At 39.7% G+C, this 23,407-nt stretch overlaps 2 protein-coding genes across 5 annotated transcripts in view; one reads left to right on the forward strand and one right to left on the reverse strand.

The window, feature by feature from the left end:
- zwilch (zwilch kinetochore protein) overlaps window positions 1–8,906 on the forward strand; it is a 39,726-nt gene extending 30,820 nt beyond the window's left edge. Inside the window, exons 18-19 of the mRNA XM_055661349.1 lie at window positions 1–112; window positions 8,752–8,906. Of these exons, the coding sequence (XP_055517324.1) occupies window positions 1–95 (95 nt within the window). The 3' untranslated portion in view covers window positions 96–112; window positions 8,752–8,906. The remainder of the gene's footprint in view (window positions 113–8,751) is intronic.
- Window positions 43–23,407, reverse strand: part of LOC129712704 (lactase-like protein) — a 27,970-nt gene continuing 4,605 nt past the window's right edge. Inside the window, exons 2-14 of one of the 4 annotated variants that reach the window (XM_055661352.1) lie at window positions 21,937–22,097; window positions 21,304–21,391; window positions 19,179–19,288; window positions 16,554–16,682; window positions 14,596–14,691; window positions 13,651–13,705; window positions 12,369–12,530; window positions 11,180–11,454; window positions 8,203–8,329; window positions 6,782–6,981; window positions 6,246–6,309; window positions 3,444–3,517; window positions 43–1,782 (exon numbers count right to left, since the gene is read on the reverse strand). In XM_055661352.1, coding sequence (XP_055517327.1) covers window positions 3,444–3,517; window positions 6,246–6,309; window positions 6,782–6,981; window positions 8,203–8,329; window positions 11,180–11,454; window positions 12,369–12,530; window positions 13,651–13,705; window positions 14,596–14,691; window positions 16,554–16,682; window positions 19,179–19,288; window positions 21,304–21,391; window positions 21,937–22,097 — 1,541 coding nt within the window. In that variant the 3' untranslated portion in view covers window positions 43–1,782. Of the gene's footprint in view, window positions 1,783–2,081; window positions 3,518–6,245; window positions 6,310–6,781; window positions 6,982–8,202; window positions 8,330–11,179; window positions 11,455–12,368; window positions 12,531–13,650; window positions 13,706–14,595; window positions 14,692–16,553; window positions 16,683–19,178; window positions 19,289–21,303; window positions 21,393–21,936; window positions 22,098–23,407 lie in introns of those variants that run through there. The other 3 variants (XM_055661350.1, XM_055661353.1, XM_055661354.1) reach the window with 3 other exon arrangements.

The raw sequence follows: 23,407 nt of genomic DNA on the forward strand, positions 1-23,407 counted from the left end.
ATCTGCAAACTGATGACGCAACTCTGAGTAGCAATTGTGAGGAAGCATTTTATTACAATACAGTGATTAACTGCAGTCAAGCACATTTCAGCTAAAACATTGTAGGGAAAAGGTAAATCTAACAGTATAATTTTTTTCCAAACATTGTACCTTTCTATTCCGCATGGAGAGTTAATCATTCTACTACAGGCACTTGCTGCAGCTTGAACATAATCCCCTCAAGATTTTCTCCAGTACTACCTAGCAACCAGGATAATGTATGTGGCTAGAAGAGCAAAACATTAAAGATGATGCAAATCTAAAATAAAATCAAAAATGCTGGAGATACTCAGCGGGCAGCATTTTGTAGAAAATAAACAAAATTAACTGTTCAGGTCATCCTACTATTAGAACGCAGTTTACTAAATTGCCACAATTACTGAATATGATTTCATAAAGATGAATAACTGGTACACAAATAGATAATTTCAAATGTATTATAGAGTTGCACAGCATGCAAAGAGGCCCTATGGCCCAACCCATCCATGCGGACTAGGGTGCCCCATCTAAGCTTGTTCTAGTTGCCTGTGTTTAGCCCATATCTCTCTAAACCTCTTATTCATTTACCTGTCCAAATGTTTTGATATCGTATGTGTCTTAACTACTTAATTAGGTCGCATATACCATATGTGTTGCACCCTCTTTGTGGAAAGAGTTGCTCCTCGGGTTCCTATTATATCTTTAACCAATGCCCTCTAGTTTGGGATTATGAGTGACAAAACTTAATATGAACTCCTGAACCTGACTGAGCTTTTAATTTTGTGTAGTAGAATTAAAAATACCGTAGAATTGGTTTTGATGCCCATTTTACAAGTTTAGAATAATAGCTTTAAGATTCCATCTTTCAGTGGAAATTTTATTTGGACAAACCCTTTGACAACTGTTATGTTTTGTCAGCAATACTTTACAAAAGATCAATTAATAATATTTGTTTACAGAGATAATATACCATTGAGTATATGTTATATGGACAGGGGAAATTGTGTGTCAATGGTTAGTGATTCACGTGTAAAAATTATATGGTCAATTTACCTTTTGACTCATTTTTTTAAACTATATTTTAATCTAGACCAAGTTGTTATGGTCTTCATTATGACATACTGAAGAACTGGCTGATTTATTCAACGTGGCACTTTTCATTAGCACACAGTAATATTGTTTTCACTATACTTTATTGAACATTGCATCTTGCAACTTTTAAAGTTGGTTGCCAAAGTCAAAATTGTTCTTCTGCAGGAACTGGTACTGAATCTTTAAGAAGAGACATAGGTTGTAGTATTTATTATCTTTTATCTGTACTGAATCATTAATATGGGTTTGCATAGCACACAGTGCCCAGTAGGGAAGGAACAATTGGAAGAAAAATCCAGTTATCCTGTTGTTACCTCAGTCATGGAATATTAATTGCAGGTTTGGATGATGGTTTTGTTTCAAAAACAGTTTTACTATCCCAAGATTTACTATCTCATTCACTGGCAATAAAACAAGTAGTATCTTTGGACTTGATACTAATGAAGTATCAAATCATTTTTTGTTAACTTTTTTCTATTTGAACAAACTTGCTGGAGAAGTAGAAGTTGGTTAGCCATCCATGTTTGTTCTTGTATACCGCAACAACAATCTTCGTTTCTCATTTTCTCCGAAGTAGGAACATCAGTAAAATAGCACTCAGGAGTATACATAGGGTGCACACGGTTGGAACTACAATCTCAGTCACCATCTCCATATGATTGATGAGAGGATCTAAGTCAAAACAAAAAGACATGATGCAAATAATCCTTTAATTATTTGAGAAATAATTTGTTTGCACTATATCAAGTGAATTTATTTAATATGTGATAAAATTATTTTATCATGTGCCCATTCTTTAAATTTAAATAAAAACTAAAACATCTGTTACTGAGAATATTGACTGCAGTGTTATTGCTCAGCTAGTTTTTATGCAAGATCTCATAACTGAAGCATTAAATTCCTTTGAAGCACAAACTACAGATAGAGATACAACCTTGATAGGTTTACAGATTAGAAGTTTGAGCTTTTCCAGTAGTAATGTCATAGGAATATAGAAATTATATCTTGAAACCACTCAAAAGTATCTTTGATTATTTTCCTTTTAATGTATTTGGATTGTGCGTGTAAATTTCAGCAGAACATGAGAGGTACTGAGCTAATAACCTATTTGAATTAAAGCATCCTAAGCATGTTCCTTGCCATTTCTAATTCTCTGACTCGGGTCCATGTAACCAAATATCTTTGAGTCAATCATTTAAAGAGGTCAGCTACTCTCACATGTCTTCATTGCCTATTTTCTGGTTTTTTTCCTTGTCTAATCCTTGTTCCCCTTTTCAAGACCCGTACATGCTTTCTCAATTGCTCCCCACTGAGCTTATTTATATCTTGCTGCCATGGGCGCCTGGACCCAGTTTATAGCCACCATCTGTTCTTTCTTTAAAAAAAAGCGACTCCCAGATTACGGCTCTGTTGCTTCATCAAGAACAACAAACCCAAGTCTTTCTATCATGGACATTTTAATCTTCTAATGGCACCCTCCTTGTCAGTCTTGTGGGTTTACTTTTCTCCTCTCCTGCATCTCCAACCAGGGTCTATACAACCTCATGTAATTCTCTGCCCATCATATTTATTCATTTTGTATGTGTTTATTGAAGTTTTTAGGGCTTGGAAGTAAATCTGGTCGGCTTCACTGTTTGTACAATATATAGCCCTTTCTGAAAACTTTATTCTAGCTGTATTTTTGGCACCTGTAGATTTGCTTTTCCGACTCTACCCAGCAAGTTTTTCAGCTTTTTTCACTTTGCAGGTGGTGCTTTTGTGGTACTGAATCTGGTGTTGTCTGTATGGAGTTTACATGTACATCCCAAAGACATACCAGTAGGTTAATTGGCTCCTTTAAATTTCTCTTGTGTAGATTTAAGAGAAACAGAGGGAATTAGGGGGAGGGGAAGGGCGGATGATAATGGACCTGTGAGAGAAAATATGAAGCAGGGAAATAAGTTTTTTGGGGAAGAATGGGTTTGCTTTGAGATGTGGCACAGATAAAATGTGCCAACTGGCTCCTGCTGTTATAATCCAGCAACCCAAGAATTTGAAAGTTGTCTGATATTGTGATTTTATAAACCAAACAACTCAACTAGCAGAAAACAAATCATTTTAGTTTAAAACAATATAATATTTTAAATGGGAAAGCATTAAAATCAAAATGCCCAACTTTTCAAAATAATTACTCAACGTGATTATTTTAGAGAAATTGTAAATACGAAAGGACAAAGTAATCTCAACCTATTTTAGCCATGATTTGTAACCTAAAAGGCTAATGTGCACATCTTTCTTTGTTGCTTTCAAGACTTGATCTTGGCACTAAAAAAATGACATCAAGCCCTTTATACCTAAACTTCATCATGCACTGGCCAAACTGTTGGCAAATGTGCCTGCTTCTCATTTGTTCCGTCTGTTCTTCCAGCTGAAAAGCGCAAACAGAAAAGAACCCATTAGCCCATTAGTGGACCTCCTATACCTTCCTGCAATTTTAAATATAGTAATGTCAGTGTCACTTTAAAAGTACTATAGAAAATGGTGCATAGGTCAACCGAGTGTTTGTGGAAATTAGTAAATGTATGGAGAATATAACCTTGAGTGGTGCAACATGTTCTGTGGTGTGTGTGTTTAATAGTGTTAGGATTAGTAGAATTTATTTTTCAAAATATTAATTATTGATGTATGTATTGTCATGTTTATTTCAAGTAAAGTGTAATGGAATCAGAAGAATGCAGTTGTAAAACATAAGCCAGTATATTATTATGGAATCATTGGAATTTCAAAACATGAGTTTTTTTTAACAAAAATGCTTTTATGTAGGGGGAAAATTTATTTTGAACCCCAGAAATCTTTATCTTAAAATTAACGTTCTTAAAAGCAGGTAGAGGTTGCTGCCTATTGTGATGTGTGCATTAGATTTTATGGTCCCTTTAAGGAGAAAAAAAAAACAATGGCCTTTCCTGTCCTAATGTGAACTGATTATAAAGTAACTGAAAACCAAAATGAAAAAGGCTACAGACAGCTGGGAAGTGAGTAACTTAAATAGTTCCATTTCTAATTGGTTGATGATGTCCGTTGTAACAAATTTCATTTATTCTCTGAATTTTTAATGAAATGGGATATGTTCCTTTTGTGAATGGGGTATCTTCATTTTGCAAATAGAGGAATGGTCTGATGTAGCTGCAAATTAAATCTTTCCATCTAGATAGTGGCATTGTTTCAATATTATAGTTTGGTTTATGCTTTATTTGGAATTTGGAGTCAAAGCAATAGTTAATTCACTGCTGATAATTTGTAGAGAACTATGAAACATTTTGTTGACTGGAATAGAGAAAGTGGTGACAATTTCTTAATACAGTCAATTTGTGAAGGTACGGAAACGTCTACTTGACCAAGGTAGCCATTTTGCTCATTCATAGTTACCCAACTTTTCTGTTGCCTAGTACAAACCTTATTTTTGATCATTCAAGTCAGCTGATGTAGTCATTCATAACCTGTGAGTAAATCAAGCTTTGCCATGCTTCTGTTTCCCTGTCCACGTAATCTATATTTCAGGGTTATTCTGCAGATAATAACTTTTGTGTTACTTTTGCAATATTTTATAATTGGGAGGTTTTGCACTGAATTAATTGCTGTGTTTTCCCCCCCATTCTAACAAAAAATCTCAGACCTGAATCATTTACTATTTCTCTTCACACAGATGATGCTTGACTGTGTGTGTATTTCCAAGTATTTTCAGCTTTTAACTTGTAAAATTGTCCTTTAGTTTAGCTTAATGTGACCTTTTATGGGATGGTTAGAAAACACCGTATGTGATGCTGTGGATGGGATTGTACTGGAGAGAGTGCAGAGGAGATTCACCACAATGTTGCCCGATTATAGGATTCTAGCTATGGGGAGAGATTGGATAGGCTGGGCCCATTTTCCCTGGAGCACAGGAGGCTGTGGGTCAACTCGAAATAAATATATAAAAATAGAAGAAGCGTAGCAGGGTAGGTAGTGCAAAACTGTTTTTCCTATGGTAGGTGTATCATAGAAACATAGAAATAAGGTGCAGGAGTAGGCCATATGGCCCATCGAGCCAGCACTGCCATTCATTGTGATCATCCAAAATCGGTACCCCGTACCTGCTTTCTCCCCATATACCTTGATTCCATTAGCCCAAAGCGCTATATCAAACTCTCTTGAAAACATTCAGTGAATTGGCCCCCACTGCCTTCTGTGGCAGAGAATTCTACAGATTGACAACTCTCTGGCTGAAAGTTCTTCCTCATCTCAGTCCTAAATGGCCTACCCCTTATTCTTAAACAAAGACCCCTGGTTCTGGACATCCCCAACATCAGGAACATTTTTGCTGCATCTGGCATGTCCAATCCCTTAAGAATTGTATTTGTTTCTATAACATTCCCTCTCATCCTTCTAAATTCCAGTGAATACAAGCCCAGTCGATCCATTCTTTCATCATATGTTAGTCCTGCCATCCCGGGAATTAACCTGATGAACCTACGCTGCACTTCGTATCAAAAACAAGGGCATAGGTTTCAGTTAAGAGGTAAGAGATTTAAAGAGGACCGTAGTGGATTTTTTTATTCCACAGAGTGACTGATATATGGAACGCCCTGCCAGAGGAGGGCGGTGTAATCAGATACATTCACTTTAAGAGGCATTTAGACAGACAGTTAAAAAGGCATGGCATGGAAGGTGTGGCCTTAATGCTGGAGATGTGGTCAGATGACCCCATTTCTGTGCTGTTTGACTCATACTCTGGCTAATGCATATTCCAAGGTATTTACAGCAGGCAATAATAGTGAGCTGCCACTGTCTGATGCTAATCAAATAGAATGGATGGGCATTGTTACTGAATAACACTCCTTCCCATATTTTGATAAACACACACAACTGTTCTTTGTCGAACGGGGAGTGGGAGGGTGATTACTTGAGTTATATAAATAATTACATCACTTCTTTGTGTTCTGCAAAGAAGCAGAGGGACCTTTGTGTCCCATAAGGTGAAATATCATCAGCTAGGCAGCCCAGAAAAAAGACAATGGTATAATTACTACATTTGTGCTCTGGCTAGAGCAGACATTGATGGGCTTTGTTGCCTTGCTCCTAAATGTGCTTCTAACGCCTTTGTGACGATGTTCACCTACCTGCAGCAAGCAGTGCATTGGTGGTTGAGCACGTCTCAGCGGCCTTACGCAGCCAGTTTTCAATCTACCCAAAGAAAAGTGGAAAGTTTGTTTAATCACCATCATTTGGATAAAAACCAACATTCTGCTGCCGTGGGGAGGAAAAACAATGTTATGGTAAACAAAACATGGGAGGTGGCCAGTGGGGGAGGTCGGGAGGGAGAGTGGGGGTGTGGGATAGGGGGGAGGTGAGGAGTGGGGTACGGAGGGGAGAGAAGTTATGGAGGGAGGGAGTGAAGGTAGGGGAAAGGAGAGGGAGGGAGAGGTGAGGGATGAGGGGGAATGGAGGAGGATAGGTGTAGAAAGAGGGATGGGAGGTGAAGTTGGGGGAGGGTTGCCATGACTCGCGTCACAACGGGGATCCCTGGCGTCACAATGGGAATGGGTGAGTGGTGGAATATTGCGTTGGTGGAACGGGGCTCGACCGGTCTCACTTGGCCGAGTAATCACGGAAAGTGAGTATTATTGTTGTTAATTAAATAAACTGTGGTACTCACTTCTCTCTGGTTGGGAAATCCATTGGAGCTGATCATCTTCCTGTAATATTGAACTGAAGCCTTGGGATACCTTCTCTTGTGTTTGGTTTTAAAATCAATGTAGTAAAGGCCAAATCTTTCTGAATACCCTTCATCCCATTCAAAATTATCCAGCAGTGACCAGGATGTGTAACCCTTCACTTGAGCACCATCTTTCACAGCTGCAATGTTTCAAAACCACATGTGATTATAAACACAACGATTTGATATAGCATCAGGAAATGCTGGAAACTCATCATCATCTCATGAGTATTTGCATGAAGAAAAATTCAGATAATACATACATAGCAATGTTTCAGTCAGAAAAAAAGGTTTAGGTCCCAACCACTGTGAATTTTGTTTACTTTGGTTGAATGATACTAAAATAACTACAAATCATGTTTTTCTCAAAAAGGCTATCAGGATTGATTGTTCTCAATTGCAGCATCTAAAAATATGAGCAGATGTTTATTTATTGATAAGAGATAAAGTAGCCATTTCTCCTATCTTTGTATCATCTCTCTCTGCCTATCGTAATCAAATCAGTTCTCTCCCCTGCTTTCTCTCCCTGACTGTCTTCTCCATCTTCACTCTTATGTTCCTTTTTCTCTCGCTGCCTTCCGTCATGCTCACCCTCGTTCTCTTTCTCTGTCTCATCGTTTTTTACTCTAGCTGCTGCATGGTGGATTTTGTTTGATTTTGTTGAACGATGTAGAGCAAACACTGCTACCACCTGCCTCTCCACTGTCATGGCAAATTTGCCGTAAGAATAGAGCTTTAGTGGTCTGGGTCTGTATTGTCACGCAAGAATGAGAGGTGATCTCATTGAAGTTTTGATAAAATACCTGTCAGCCTTGACAGCTGTATGCAGGTTAGTTCCACTTGCTGAGGAGTTTAATCGATTTCTGGATACAAAGGGAGTTGAGGGATAAGGAGATAGTGCAGGAAAACTATGCTGAGGGAGATCAGCTAAGATTATGAAAGGTTGAATGGACTACTACTCCTAATTCTTATGTTCCTCAACTTATTTAGAATCTGTATAATTTAAACAATTTTTTGCAACAAAATGTTCATAACAACATCCAAATATGCAAGATATATGGAGGCACTAGTACCAAAATGTTAGATGATTTCTGTAATTAACACACTTTGAGGCTGCAGGAATATGCAATCGCCATGCGAACAGTACCCGAGATCAGGATTGGATCCAGGCTACTGAAGGTGTGATGTACTAATTGCTGCAACAACGTCCCTACTAACCTTCAGCAGACTAGAAAATTTCATTTAAAAACAAATTCACGTCTTCTAATTTTTGTTCACTCCCATGGGGGAATAACAACCGCAATTAATTCATATTAATGTATTATCATGGAAAATGCCTTATTTAGATAATGAAGACCTACCTTTAAGAATCTCATTAACATAATTATTCATGTACTGTATTCGCCACTTATCACACAACTCAGTACACTGCCATTTCTCCGACACTCCATTTTCTGTCACATAGATCCTAGGGTTACCATATCGACTCTGAAACAAATCAGAAAACAAAAGTGTTGCAAATCAAATATTTCATTCCCAAATTTCAAATTTATTGTTAGTCGAACTCATCCAGACTGACTTTTTTATTTTAAAGCCAGGCTTGACAGAAAGCCGAACATGTCTTGCATTGTTGACCAATTGTAAATAAGCCAATTCTGCTGGAGTGAACTATTACATTGTGTATTGTTTTAAATGCGTGTGGTGATTTTTTTTTTGTACAAAGAGCTAGAGATTTCTGAACAAATGAAGTTGCTGTGTGCAAATTCCCACAACTATGTATGGTATTTATGACTGGAAAGCAATTTGTTTGTTCAGCACCTTTGGATCGTAATTAGTGAGGAATCACAAAAAGTCGTTTTTCCAAATAATATGCAATTTATGAGACCAACCTTTTTTTTTTTTTTTTCCAGATGCACTTATCGCAGGAGCTTACACATGCCCTTCACCTCAAATCTATGATAGCACAATTAAATGTCTGAAATGTCTCCCTGGAATTTTCTGTTATTTTTGCTGTTTATGTATTTCATGTTGTTCTGCTTCTTTTATTAAAAACATATTTTCTAAACTTCTATGTGATTTAAAAATGATGCTGGATATGGTGTTCATTTTCCAAAGCTTCAGTTAGAAGCCTGATTCTGAGTCTGTGTTATAGTCCCGGTACAAGTGTGGATAGATTGTCCACGGTTGTCACAGTGGCAGATGGATGAAGCTTCTTCAGCACCACGTCCCAATCTTGTGATCTTGACAACCCAAAAGATCTTGGAACAAAAGTGGCAATGCTGGAAGAATTCAGCCAGTTAAGAAGCATCTGTGAAGTGAGAAATCAGTTAATGTTTTGGTTATGAAGGGTCTTCAACCTGAAGTATTAACTGGTTACTCTTTCCATAGATGCAGCTTGATTGGTTGAGTTCAACACCATTTCTGTTTTAAAATCAAACACTTCCGTCTGGTGGATGGAATCTAACTTTCCCTCCATCTTGAACCTGTTGCTATTCTTTTATTATCTTTGAGAATGTTAAAATGAAGGAACTGCCGCCTACCTAAAGTACTGAGGGAATACCTCCACCACTAGGACTAGAGTGGCACAGAGATAGATGACCACCATCTTCCTGGGCAACGGGATGACGTAAATTCTGGGTGAGGTGGTGAAACTTATTTTTTAAGAAGATTTTCAAAACTAATGGTGCATTTGTTCTCGTACTTCCATAATGCAGCATGAACCCAACTGTAATAATAAGGGAATAAAATAGTTCAGGAATTGTGCTTTTTTGTTTGCCATTCATATATACAGCTCACTAATTCCTTATCCACCTCTTCCTATTCCACCTCTTTTCTCTAACCTTGCAAATTATTCCTTACCATAAATATGCAGTACCGAAGACGATATAGACCTGCCTTGACCACATCTACAGATAATGCATTACAGATTCCAACCACGTTATGTACAAAAAAAAAATCCTCTTGTGCCTTCTATCTTATTTTATGCCCATAACCTCTATTTCCCGGGGCCCTTCAACAGTGATACATCCTCCCACTATCAACTCTGTCCTGACCCTTCATCATTTTATATACTTTAATCTTTTCAACTGGAAAGGGACAGTTGCAATTTCTCCAATCTTTCCTTGAATTCATAGAGCCTCACTCCTTGAAATATTCTCATCGATCTTTTCATGGTTCTTTTTAATGTCTTCACACCTTTCCTCCCAGGATAGGAATCTGAGATAGAGCTTGTTATAATCTTTCATTGTTAGATTTGTTTTATCGTTGTGCCCGGTGAAGGGAAGTATTTACTGGTGTTGCACTTTGCAGGAAGTTTCCATCCTATCTGAGCTCCTAACATTTAATGAGCCTTTCTCTGAAGGTGGTCTAATGCACCATGGATCGACAATGCAAACTGGAGGCTGCAAAGCGTAGTTAGCAAACTGGTGCCAAGGAACAGATCGGAGTTAATAACATCTTTGGTGAGTGCTCACGCTGGCTTAGCAGGGCAGCAGTATTAATTCAGAGTAAAGTTATACAGTGCTGAACATATAATGGCCTACTGAATGTAGGTGTAAGGATATGAGCGTTTATAAAGAAAGAACACATTTATGTAGCATATTTAATAACTCAAATACAGCTAATTAAATGTTTTCTGCCATGATGCAGAAAACAGTCCATTTGTGTGTTCTATGATCCCACTACCAGCAATCTGAGGAGGAGTTAAATTGGTTGAGAGATAAATATAGACCTGAAAACTGAGAGAACACTATTTTTGAAGTATTGCAATGGGGTTTCTTGTTTCTTCCTGGAGATGGGCTCTTGTGTCTCAACCAAATACCAGATCTGTTCTGATGTCACACCGCCTCAGAACCACACTGGTCGATTATGTTTTCAGGTTTTTGATGTTACACTTGGCCCACATAGAACACTGCCTAGTGGGTGAAGGTTGAATACTTGTGGCTTGAGGTTAACACTGCAAAACATTTTCGGACTTGTCTTTGGATCAGTCGACTGATTGTACATTCAACTCCCACTATAGAGTTTGAAGACCATTCAAGTAGAGTAGTGAGATGAGACATTAAACCAAGATGCCATCTGATTCTCTTGGGCAGAAGGTGTTCTCTCCGAGTCCTGGCCAAATGTTAACCCTCAGTAAAAGAGTAGATGGTGTAGTTATCATCAGATTGCTGTTTGTTGGACTTTCTGTGCACAAACTGATGGCAGGTTTGAGAAAGGAGGACTTTGGCCTATAGTATGTTTACAAGTCATGGGATCATTAAATAAATAAACGTAAATCATTTGTCATTACTTCAAAATGAGAAATTGAATTACACGTCACCGATTTGTAGTAAATACCTTAATAAAATTCAGGATCCTTCTGAAACCCCAGGGTACTGAGTAAAGCCATTCAGATCCTGGGTCTGGCCACTGTGGGTCGACGAGTTCCACTAAATCACGATCAGTGTGATAATTTGGTCCCTTGCTGTAATGGTAATTCTTGTGAGTGATGTAACGGGTCGTGAAGTGACCCAGTCCAAAAAAGTCTGCCGTGCCTTTGATGAAGTGTTTCTCCTGTGGAGTGAAGGCAGGCAGTCTTGAGTTGCCCAGGCCTTGCTGTGAACTTTTTCTCCCTGTTGATTGAGTAAACACCATGGTTATTTAGAATTAGTTCAAAGATTAGATATTCTGAACACTACCATTGGCTCCAATGCTAAATTTTCCCAAGTCTTGAACTGGCCCCATTTTGTCCTGGATTTTATCTGTCATGTCATTGAATTGCGTTGTCTTCATAAAAATAGTTTTACATTGCTCGGATTCAATAAAAATCTTTCACATTTTATTAAATGGAAAGAGTAGGAATGAATGCAATATAGGTTGCTGGAAATAATTCTGACCAGCAGAGTAGATAGTGGACAAGAAGAAAAACTGTTCTGTTGGCACCCTGTTGAATATATAACATGAAAATAATGTATACATGCATTTCTGATGTCATATAGGACAATGTATCTTTCCCAGGCAATGCGTCTGTGAATCCCTTCTATTTACCACTTTTGGATTTTTTCGCTTCCTGTTTAAAATTCTTTAACTGATGCTGTCCCAGGTGCTGTGACATCATGAGTTGCCATCCACTGTTCATGCATGTCGTTATGATATAATGAATCTCTGCCTTTGCCTGCCTAATATAAATCCAGGCTTAAATTGGATGGCATTTACATCCATACTGCGGTACTTCTGGGGTCACATTTTCCCACCTGGCCTACTGAAAGCAGCAGTGAAGAAGGGAAATTAAAGAACTGCAAAATTGGTGCCATTTTAAATTATATTAAGAAAACAAAATACATTCTGTAACATTTGCCTGGTTGCATTTTAGGCTGCTAAATAATCCATTGGAAAATCAGGATTATATGCGTCTAAACAGATTCATTTGCTCTCTGTTTTTAGTTTTTGTTGTGTCGGGTTAAGTTGCTATATAGGCTTTGTGTGTGTATGCATCTGTGTGTGGAGTGTGCACTCACTTTATTCCATCCTATTATTTTATACTTACCAATACAGTCTTTCATAACTTGAGGGTAGTCGCCATTGAAAATAGGGTTGGCAAACCAGCCAAGATTAAATTGGATGTATCGCTCAGCAGCCTCAATATCCTTCTGGCTTGTAATGTCAACTGGATCTCCCCACTCACTTGTGATGGAAATACCCACCATGCCTTTAATATTAAAATAATGTTTAATAGGTACCACATGAATAGTCTTTTAAATTAGAATATATATGTTTCAGTTGTGATTTTTGAAAATCAAAATGGTTCCTGAGTTGAAGATCATCCACTATATTTGTTCTCTTTCTCCACTGGTCAAGATCTCTTGGCTTTGATATTTGCTATGTTTTGGACTAAACCATGTACTATGTAGTCTCCTGGTCTGTCAACTTCTTGATTCACAGTATGCTCTTCAAGAATATGACACAGGTCACCGTTGAGGAAAAGATAGTAGATGTCTGAATTGATTTTGGTAAGCCATTTGATAAAGTCCCTCGTGTTAGGCCTCCAGATGTTTTAGGCTCAGTGATCCTGGCATTCATTCAGCATTGTTGCCATCCTTCAACCACAAGAGCCCTATGTTCTTAAGGACCTTCCCTGACTCTCTTTGCCTTTTATCTCATCTTTTGGACACTGCTTAAAACTGACTGAATTTAGCTATTTTGAATATGAAACATTATAATGTGGTAATGTGCATTAAAAGACATAGCTTAGTTCTATTCACAACTTCTTTCTCCATAATCTAGCAAATAGTTTAATTATCTGTAATTTCTCCATGTGTATGGTATTATTCTGCTTTTGCAACATTTCCAGGCAGTGTATAAATAACATGCATAAAATATCATACTATTATTTCTTAAGTACTTTTGCCAATTACCTTAAATCTGTGCTCTCTGGTTTCTGTTTCTTGTCCATGGGACGGTTGTTTTTTTAATTTAATCTATCAAACCCTTTCATCAATATGAACCTCTTTAAAACCTCTCAACCACCAATTTAAAGGAGGTTAATCCCAATTTTGCATAACTCCACAGAACTGCTCAGTCATTAATACTCACTGAAATATAACAAATTGTGCTGAATTTAGGCCTTTCTAATGACTAATGAGATTATTTGAATGGAGCTTGTCTCATAAATTCTACTTGAAACAGATGATACATCACCCTATCACATCTATATAGCAGAAAGTAGTCAAATCATGCAGTATACTTTACGCTAGACATTCCAGTTCACTCCTGTGCTACTTATTTGTTATATGTTTGAGACTTGTTCCTTATTTTTGAGAACTCGATACCTTTTTGGCGACTGCGCCAGAGTCTATCGTACGTGTGCCAAGTTGTCGCGTGGGCCTGTGAAAGAGAAGTCAACACCAAGAGTGTTACTGAAATCATGGCTTCTACACATTTTCCTCCCCCACAACCTTAATTAAAATTTTCAGCTGTCTCGCCCACCAAAAGGACCAGAAAAAGAACCTTCCACCAAAACCGGACATCAGAATGTGGTGAGTAAGGCTTCTCCCATTGGTGACCCTCGACCTTGGTCATGGATTGAAGCCACATTGTGGGAACCCGCTTGACTGATGCCTTGGTGCACTACTGAGGCAGTGCTCCACTGCCAGATGTCCTGTACGTTATATGGCAGATACTATGAGGCTGAGCATGCATGTGCTGCTCATGTCCTGGTATCAACCACTGGCAAAACTGATTAATTCCTCATGTCTAATGCATTTTGTTTTATGCAAATTGATTGGAGAATGCTACATGAGGACCTCGTCAGATCAGGAAAGATGCTGTCTGCAAGCAAGTAGAGCAAAACTGATGATCCACTATCTGTTTTCTCAGAAATCCTCATAGATTGGAATCCAGCTCACTTGGTTCTGTTGACTGTGCTCCTATTTAACTCACTGGCCCCAATCCTACATTCCCACTGAACTCACCAGGGCCCCATTGTCCCATTCCCTTTAATCTCATGAAGACGCTGTTCCCATACTGCCTTTAATCTCATGAGGACCCCATTCTTATACTTCTTTTAAACTCACCAGAGCTGCATTCCCACATCCCTCTAAACACCTGACTCACTGGAAAGTTTATCATAAAGTGAATTAAAAGTTAGTTGGTATTTCAAAAGGAATAATAACATCTGCCAGTCTGGCACCACCAAAGTACCAAGTGTGCTAGATTATCAGAATTTAGTGTTCTTTTATTTCATTGTTAAACAATTTTTTGATATAGAAACTTACCCTAATAATGTTATGTGCTGCCCTGTAACCTCCTATTCCATTAAGCTTTAACCCTGGGGCATGCAGTCCAACCTCGTATCCTTCGACAGCTATGGACTGCAATATATAATACATAAGCATCAATGATGGTAGTCTAAACATATCCCACTTATTCCACTGTGATCTAAAGCTCCTGAATTGTACTTAAATTTCCCACGATGGAGCTGCAACCATGTAGGCCAGCACCAGGCCTTTTCCCAAACAGGATCTATCCATCTTCCTTGCTTGCAGTCATTCGAAATGAGTGGCAAAGAAATAAGCATTTGTACCAGTTATTAGCCTGGCGAGGGATATTTGTCAGGTTTAAAAGAAAAGTGTTGACAGCAGGATATCTTCAAAAAAATGATTGTGTCTGAGCTATAGGGAGAGGTTGAGTAGGCTGGGATTCTATTCCTTGGGGAGCAGGAAGTTGAGGAGTGATCTTATAGAGGTATATAATCATGAGAGGAATAGATTGGGTAGATGCACAGTCTCTTACCCAGAATAGGCGAATCAAGGACTGGAAGACATAGGATTAAGGTGAAAGGGAAGAGATTTAATCGGAAGCTGAGGGGCAACTTTCACATAAAGGGTGGTGGGTATATGGAACAAGCTGCCAGAGGAGGGAGTTGAGGCAGGGACTATCCCAACGTTTAAGAAGCAGTTAGGTACATGGATGGGACAGATTTGGAGCGATATGGACCAAACATGGGCAGGTGGGACTAGTGTAGCTGGGACAGGTTGGGCAAGTTGGGCCAAAGGGCTTATTTCCACGTTGTATCACTCTATGACTCTGGGTTATAGAATTCTCATGTGAGATTGAGAGGGAGATCAATAATGGTGGAGCTTGATTGGTGGGACGAATGGGTTAAACAAGAAATTGCCCAGGATAATCCTTCATATATTTGCCATCCAACACATGGGATCAATTGGTAATTAACCAATTACAGGCCACTGCCTGCGACGAGGACATTGCAATACAGATCATAAACAGTTTGTTGAATTGACGAGAATTTTGCTTAATTCATTCTCAAAAAAATAATATTTGAGAACTAATTAATTTTAGATCCTATGGTTCAATTTTTATATTTTTAATTTTATTCTTACTTATGCTTTCAATTAATAAATGAAACAGAATGGAAACACGGTGGAGAATAGTGTAAGACGGGCTTCAGCTGAATAATATAGAAAAGTAAAGTTGGAAAAAAATGGTCTCAAGTCATCATAATTAATATTTATTTTGAAACCATTTTCAATAATTTTAGTTGTTACTTTCAAATAGAATTCTGAACACATGGCAGCGCTCAGCATTTTGAATATGAAAGGTAGTTGCCATGTTTCCAAAACAAAGTATGTCACTGCACCTCAGCTGGGTGAAAAGGTACGATGTAAAAGCAAGTCTTCTCCCTGTTCCTTCTGGGAACAGTGTGGCCATTTTTGCAATGGGCTATCATGCTACCAAAGCATAGAGAACCAAGTCTTTAACATTAGATTGAAACTAGATACAATAAGAATGGAGAAAAATGTTTAATCATACTAATGTGAGCTTTTTTTAAATGGGGAGAGTTCAGAGCCTATTTGCTTATAAACAAACAACTGAGAGCATATATACAATTGTGCAATGTGAAAGAGTTACATTGTTACAAATAAAATAACTCTAATCGTGTACATAGAACAGTACAGTTTGGCCCACAGTGTCAATGTTGTACATGATGATAAATTATACTAATCTGCTCTGCCTGTATATGTGATCCATATCCTTCCATTTGTGCATAGCCACATACTTATAGAAACGGCTTTACTTGCACACCTTTTTAAGGAATGCTGGAGTCGAAATGTATCAGTGCTGAATAATTGGTGACTGATACCTCTCATCTCCAGCGTTACGTTCCACAAGTTAATGTTCAATTAATCAAACTCCATTATGACATAAAACGTACCCAAGGATTGTTGAAAGTAATCCAATGTTTCACTCGGTCACCAAACTTCTCAAAACACAGGTTGGCATAATCATTGAAGAAGTTAATCATACTACTGTTCTGCCAGCCACCATATTTATTTTGGAGGACCTAAAAATAATAGAGATAAATATGAAATGAGAATCAAATGCCATTTAATGCATTATAACTTCTCTTTCTAACACGCTGTAGTGCATACCAATTTCTAGTGGGCTAACATGACCTTAGATGAACAAACAAAACAAGCCAGTCATCAGACGTAAACAGATCAATTGGCGAAGGTATCTGCAGGAAGAGCATGGCTAACTGTACAGTAAATCTTCGTTTTAACGGACCTCCTTAAAACGGATTTTGGTTATAGCGGCGGACCCATCGACGGTTTCTAACATCACCACCGGCTTCACCGCCTCCAAGGCTGGGCTGCTTTCAGGTGCGTTGCCGACGCCACCACCAGCCACTTCCAGGTCGGCCCACACAGTTTCCCTTGCCACTTCCAGGCTGGGCTGCCGACACCATCTACCTGGCCGCTTTTAGGCTGAGATGCCGACACCACCCCTGGCCCACACCGCCCTGCCCGGCAGCTTCCAGGCCAGATCTACTGCTGCCTCTGCCGGCCCACACAGCTCTCTAGACCCCTTTCAGGTCGTGCCTGCCGCCACCTACCCTTACCTGCACTCCAGCCGCCTGCAGGCCGGTACCAACGACTCCACCAATCTTCGCCTCTCCTTGGGCCAGCAGGCCCAGGCCATCAACTCACCTGGAACTGAGAGTCTGAAAAAGGGTCTCGACCCAAAACGTCACCTATCCATGTTCTCCAGAGATGCTGTCTGACCTGCTGAGTTACTCCAGCACTTGCAGTTGTTTGTTTCTGTCCAATATAATGATGGTTTATGGTACTTACATTAACAGGGCCAGGTGGCTGTACAGTAAAGGGAATCCACAGAAATTGGAAAAAATATTTTAATAACCCAGTATGCCCTAAGAGAACCATAAATGTACAGGCTGTGAAAAGAGATGGAGAGAGACGCCTTTGTTAAGATGAACACAGCTCTTTTCTGAACTCCTTTCCCAAGACAATGAAATTCTTGACAGTAATAAAAAGGACTCCAAGAAGGCTGGTTTCATTGCCAACTTCTTTGTAAATATGAAATAGTCAAAGGTATTGAGTCAAAATAAATATTGTTAGAGCATTTCAACAGAATTCATATCCGAACAGAGTGATTATAATCTCAATTCCTCTGTGTCTCGTGGGACCGTTTGTTCAAGTTACATATCAGTTCCAATAAACACCTGACGTAAAGGCAGTGCATTCAAAAGGAGAGAGCAGGTGGCGGGAATAGATTACATTTTGTATTTTTCAATCTTAAAATTAATTGTGACTATATGTTAAAGCTGAGTGTAGCCACGAGAATGTAATTCAAAATGTGGCATTGATGCAGTTTTAAATCAGGCAGCAAAGTTAGTCTGGTCTGAAATCCTGTTTGTTTACACTAAGGATGAGTTTAATGTGAAATTTAGTGTAATGTTAAAGGAGGAGTAACAATTAAATCAGTTAATAACGGGCAGGGTTTTACCTTAAAAGACATTGCAGCCAGGGAAGGGTGACCTGATCAGTCATCAAACGTTATAGATCATTAGATTATCTGCATGTTGACCCCAAATTGATAATGAGGACATGCTCCACTGATAGCACATAAGGATAGGGAGGGAGTTCATTATGTCAGCTGTTACATTGTTGCCACTGTCAACCTCAGAGATGTTAAATCCTATATCACCGCAGAACTAGGAATCCTGATCTATTGTCATTATTAAATCTCTTAATAACACTTCTGCACAACCAAAGTAATCAAACCCCACTCAGATAGGTGGAGACACTAGTCCGACAGTAATCCAGGAACCTGTGTGTAACACAGCTGTACTAGAGCTAGAACGTCTTGTCCCTGGTCGTTCAGTCTGTGGTGGGAAGGGTAGTAGCAGAGTTGTTAAAGTTGGTCACAAGTACCCAAATCTGAAAAGGTAAAATAAAGCCAGACTTTTCACATACAGGGGGAAGTGCAGAAATTCAGATTTCCCATCTTGTGGAGAGGCGCATATATGCATTCTGATGTAAATGGACAAATGTATGCTCACAATCATATTGAATTTTTAAATGATTATTGAGATGGTCGTTTCTCCACTTTCCATTCCCTCCACCCCACCCTTGCAGATGTCCCTGCTGAGAAAGATTGTAATCATTTTGGGTTGCAATGACAGAATTCAGTAGATTAAGACAGGATTGTAACATCACAGTATTCAGAGTGACACGACCACTTTCTCTAAAAGTATGGTCCTTAGGATGAACACAACAGTGCCCTCCTGCACAGGTTAGAATTAACCATGTGGGTGAAGCCTATGCTCTTTTATTTGTATTTATCTGTGGGATGTGGCTACTGTGTATAATTGTTGCCTTTTTGTGACTGTTATTCAGCTGAAGAGTCAGTGCTCATTTATTTGTTTGTTCTCACACTATAGACAAGGTTGGCTTTATTGTATCCTTGAAACTCTGCAGTCCCTTGACTGACACTGTACCAGTATATCCTAAATCACATTCAAACATTTGGTACAGACCTGTGGAAGATCCCAGTGGTACAGGGTCACTATGGGCAGAATTTGGCTCTCCTGGAGGGTGTTTATCAGTTCATTATAATAGTCGATTCCTTTGCCATTCACTTGCTCGGCTGGAGAATTTTGAAAGATAAGAAATAGATTATCTATAATGTACAAATTATTTGTAAATACAATCTTTGTTATACTCTACTGTAACTTTCCTACAGTGAGGACCTCCTCCCACAGTTATATCAAGACTCTTATGTAGTGTGATAATACAGGTACTGCTAGGCTACTGAGAATCTGTGGAATTCTCCGCCACAGAAGGTAGTTGAGGCCAGTTCATTGGCTATATTTAAGAGGGAGTTAGATGTGGCTAAAGGGATCAGGGGGTATGGAGAGAAGGCAGGGAAGGGATACTGAGTTGGATGATCAGCCATGATCATATTGAATGGCGGTGCAGGCTCGAAGGGCCGAATGGCCTACTCCTGCACCTATTTTCTATGTTTCTATGTACGTGGCAGTGCCGGAGATCAGATTTGGGAGTTGATGTGATGGGGAGGAAAGGTTGGGAGATGTCATTGCTCAGCAGGGAATTTTTAATACTGAGCTGGTATCCGAGTATCAGCAAGTTTGGCAATCATGGAGGTATACAGCTATTAACTGACCTCACCCAGGATGATAGATTTATCCTCATAACTCAAAGCACAGAAACAGAGAGAGAAAACAACCTTAGTATAATCCTTAGTTACACTTCAGTACCCATAAATTTGTACAAGGTTTGCCGAGAGTGGAAGGGTGTCAGCCAAGGTTAAAGTGGTGGGCATAACAGGCATTTTTTCCTAATAATAAAAAATAATTATAGGAATAGTGGTTTTCAGTTCTGTCCGCCCCATTGCAGGAAGGATGTGTAGTGGGCGGGGGAGTCGGGGGAAACGTTTTCAATCTCTTACCTTGCCAGAGATGCGATTGTTTTCTGGATCGTATCTCCGGTCGCTCTGCAACCTAACATCGTGGAGCTGGAGGCCTTGCTCGGGACTGACTTTGAGCCCCTTGCCTGGGCTCGATGCTCCAACTGCGGCCTGCGGCCTTTAACATCAAGGAGCTTGCAGTCTCGGGTTGAGACCGACATCGGGAAGCTCCAAAAGCCGCAAGACGTTCGACTAGCCCCAACCCATGGTAGATCACCCGGCGCGGGGGAGCTGAGATCCCCCCCCCCCGATGCATGAGCTTGATCGCCCCGACGAGGAGGCCAGCCGCCGGCTACAGGAGAAAGATCATCCCGTCAACGGAAGGCCCCCGACCCGTGGAGGACAAAGAAGTGAGAGATTGAACTTTTTTATCCTTCCATCAGTGAGGAATGTGGAGGAGTCACTGTGGTGGATGTTCGTGTTAAAATGTATTTTGAGTGTTCTGTTGCTTTTTATTGGTATGACTGTATATTGCATGTATGTTGCACTGTAATTCCTCATATATGGTGCAAAACATACTTGGCTTATAAAGTATGATTATGATGCCATCCTGGTTCTTCAAGCCTGGTCTGTCACAGCTGTGGGGCAAATGCACAGCTTCTTTCCCTTCCCTTACAGGGTGACTGAGGCCAAGTGTTTACTGAACAGCAAATGTTTAAAGGGGATTCCAAACCAAAAAGTGTGAATAGAGAGACGTCATATGTACTCATAGCTCAGGACTATGCCCTTTGGCCCATAAACTTTATGCCGAACATGACACCAATGTAAACCTCACATCTACCTACACATGGTTTATATCCCTCAGTTCCCTGTTCATGTCTCTATATGCCTTTTAATCATTGCTATTATATCTGATTTCCAAAATCTACACATCCTGCCTATAATGTGGCGACCAGAAATGCAAACCAAAACTTTGATTTGTATTACAAAGTAAAAATACTTAATACCTGCTTAGTCCCAGAACTTGTACCCGGCCTGACACCTTTCCACTCTCTGTGCCAATCATGTGCAAATCTGTGGATGCTGAAGTGCAGCAAAAGATTATGCTAAAATTCATTTTCTCCCTGTGAACAAGGAGGGAATCTGCTCACTTCTGACAGCATTAACATTAGCTTACTAGCATTCAGAGAAGGCCGACTCCCTACCTAGCAAGACAGTAAAGTGAGAGATGTTACCTTTTATCCCCGTTGGTATGATTCGAGGCCAGGATATAGAAAAGCGATAATGATTGACTTTTAACTCCTTCAACAAGGCAATGTCCTCCTGTAATAAAATCAGGTGTTAACCAGGCTTTGCATGCATGAGGAAAATTATGAAGTTACTGGGTCTAGAAGGTTTGCTGGACAGGCTGGGAATTATTTACCTGGAATATAGGAGCCAGAAGGATTATGTTATGGAGGTTTATAATATCACTAGACCAAGTGGGACACGTTGGGTCCTTGTCACACTGGAGGGCTGGTCCCCGATCGCAATATTCCACCACTCACCCATAGCCCCCAACTGTGCAGCCGCGGCTGACGGGTTGGCGTTGTGACGCCAAAGGTTTGGGATAAGGGCCAGGTGCAGGCAGTTAGGTAATCCAAACAATGTATTTTCACCAGAAATACTTGGCGACGGAGGATAGTTACATATAGAATTGCAAATCGAGTCACTTAGAAAAGTGGTCAATAGACCTGATTGACAGTGGGTGATCCAATCACACCCATTCTGTCAGGAATTTCACCATATTCCACCTTAAACATTTCATTGCCTGCAAAATACCTTGGGATGTGAAAAACTCTAACACAACCCATATTCTATGTTCTTACCTTGAATTTATAATAGCTTTCACAGGATGAGTCCCCTGTTTCATTCAGGAATACTTTTCCTTTCTTATGCGTGAAAACATCCCAGATACTGAGACCTTTCCCATCTTGATTCCAGGCTCCTTCTGTCTGGTAGGCCGAACTGCCCACACCCCAGGAGAAACCTAAAATCAGTAGAGTACTTAAACACTGTGTTTCACGACAATATATTTGTGCATTGATTGGTACTTGGAAATATTCCAAATTGTTTCAAACTAAGATTAATTAAAGTTCGGTATTTTTCACATTTCCATACAATGCAGGAGGCCATTCATCTGAATGAGCTTATGCTGGCTGTTAGTAAAATCCCATTATCCCACTTATTTCCCTTGTAATTATTATTTCTCATACATTGCAGGACGTCTCTGTTCCGAGTCTATATGCCTGTGATGCTGCTGCAAGCAAGATTTTCATTGTACCTGGATCTCACCACACTTGTGCATGTGACAATAAACGTGACTCGCCTTGAGATCTACCCTAATTCACCAGCCACCCACCTACACTTGGGACAACCTAGTATGACCAATAAACCCAACAACTCTTATGAGTTTCGGACATGGGAGAAAACTCAAGAGTACCCAGAGAAAAGCCACATTGTCACAGAGAGAACATGGAAATCGGAGCTAAGATCAGGATCAAACCCAGGTCACTGGAGATGTGAAGCAGCAGAACTGCCTGCTAAACCACTGTGTTGCTCATATATGCTGCAGCACAGAACGTTTAAAGATGGTACTGCATGACTTTCAGCTCTAAATACAAACTCTGAAGTGATTTTAGAAAATTGGTGTGGAGCTGATTGTGTCTGGTCCAGTACGAGACGAGAAACAGAACAACCATGCTGTCACAAGATCTGTAGCTGCACGGGACTGTTCATTAATTCGTATAGTCTGCCATGAACATAGTAAAACATCCAAGGCGTGTCACAAAAGGAGATGGCAAAGAGAGAACCAAAAGTCAACCAACGAGTTGTGCTTTAAGGAGCATGAAAGGAGGAGAGGGAGGCAGAGAAGTTAGGGTTGGTGTCCAAGTAACTGACAGAGAGATTAAAATCGACATTGACTGGAAGGCTGTGAGAGTTGGGGGAACACAGAGATCATAGAGAGTTGTAGCACCAGAGTTTACAGGGATGGATTTCCACTCAGGGTGAGCAGGGGCAAAATCTTGGAGGAATTTGAAAGCAAAGTTGGAATTTTTAATATCAAGACCTTTATTTAACGTGAAGCCTACATAACTCCCACAGCACCGGAGGTGGAAGGAATGCAAATTAGACATATTTCTTAAAGAAAATAACATTTTGAGATTCTGCATGAATAATCTGAAAGGATGTACAGTGGAAAGCAAATGTCTTTGGACTTAATGTTTCCCAAGGGCTATGCTCACTCACACATAGGAGCACACAAGAACAAGAGAGGTTTCATAAAAAATCTTGGGAGGG

This window comes from Leucoraja erinacea, chromosome 33, assembly GCF_028641065.1.
Source record: "Leucoraja erinacea ecotype New England chromosome 33, Leri_hhj_1, whole genome shotgun sequence".
NCBI lineage: Eukaryota > Metazoa > Chordata > Chondrichthyes > Rajiformes > Rajidae > Leucoraja > Leucoraja erinaceus.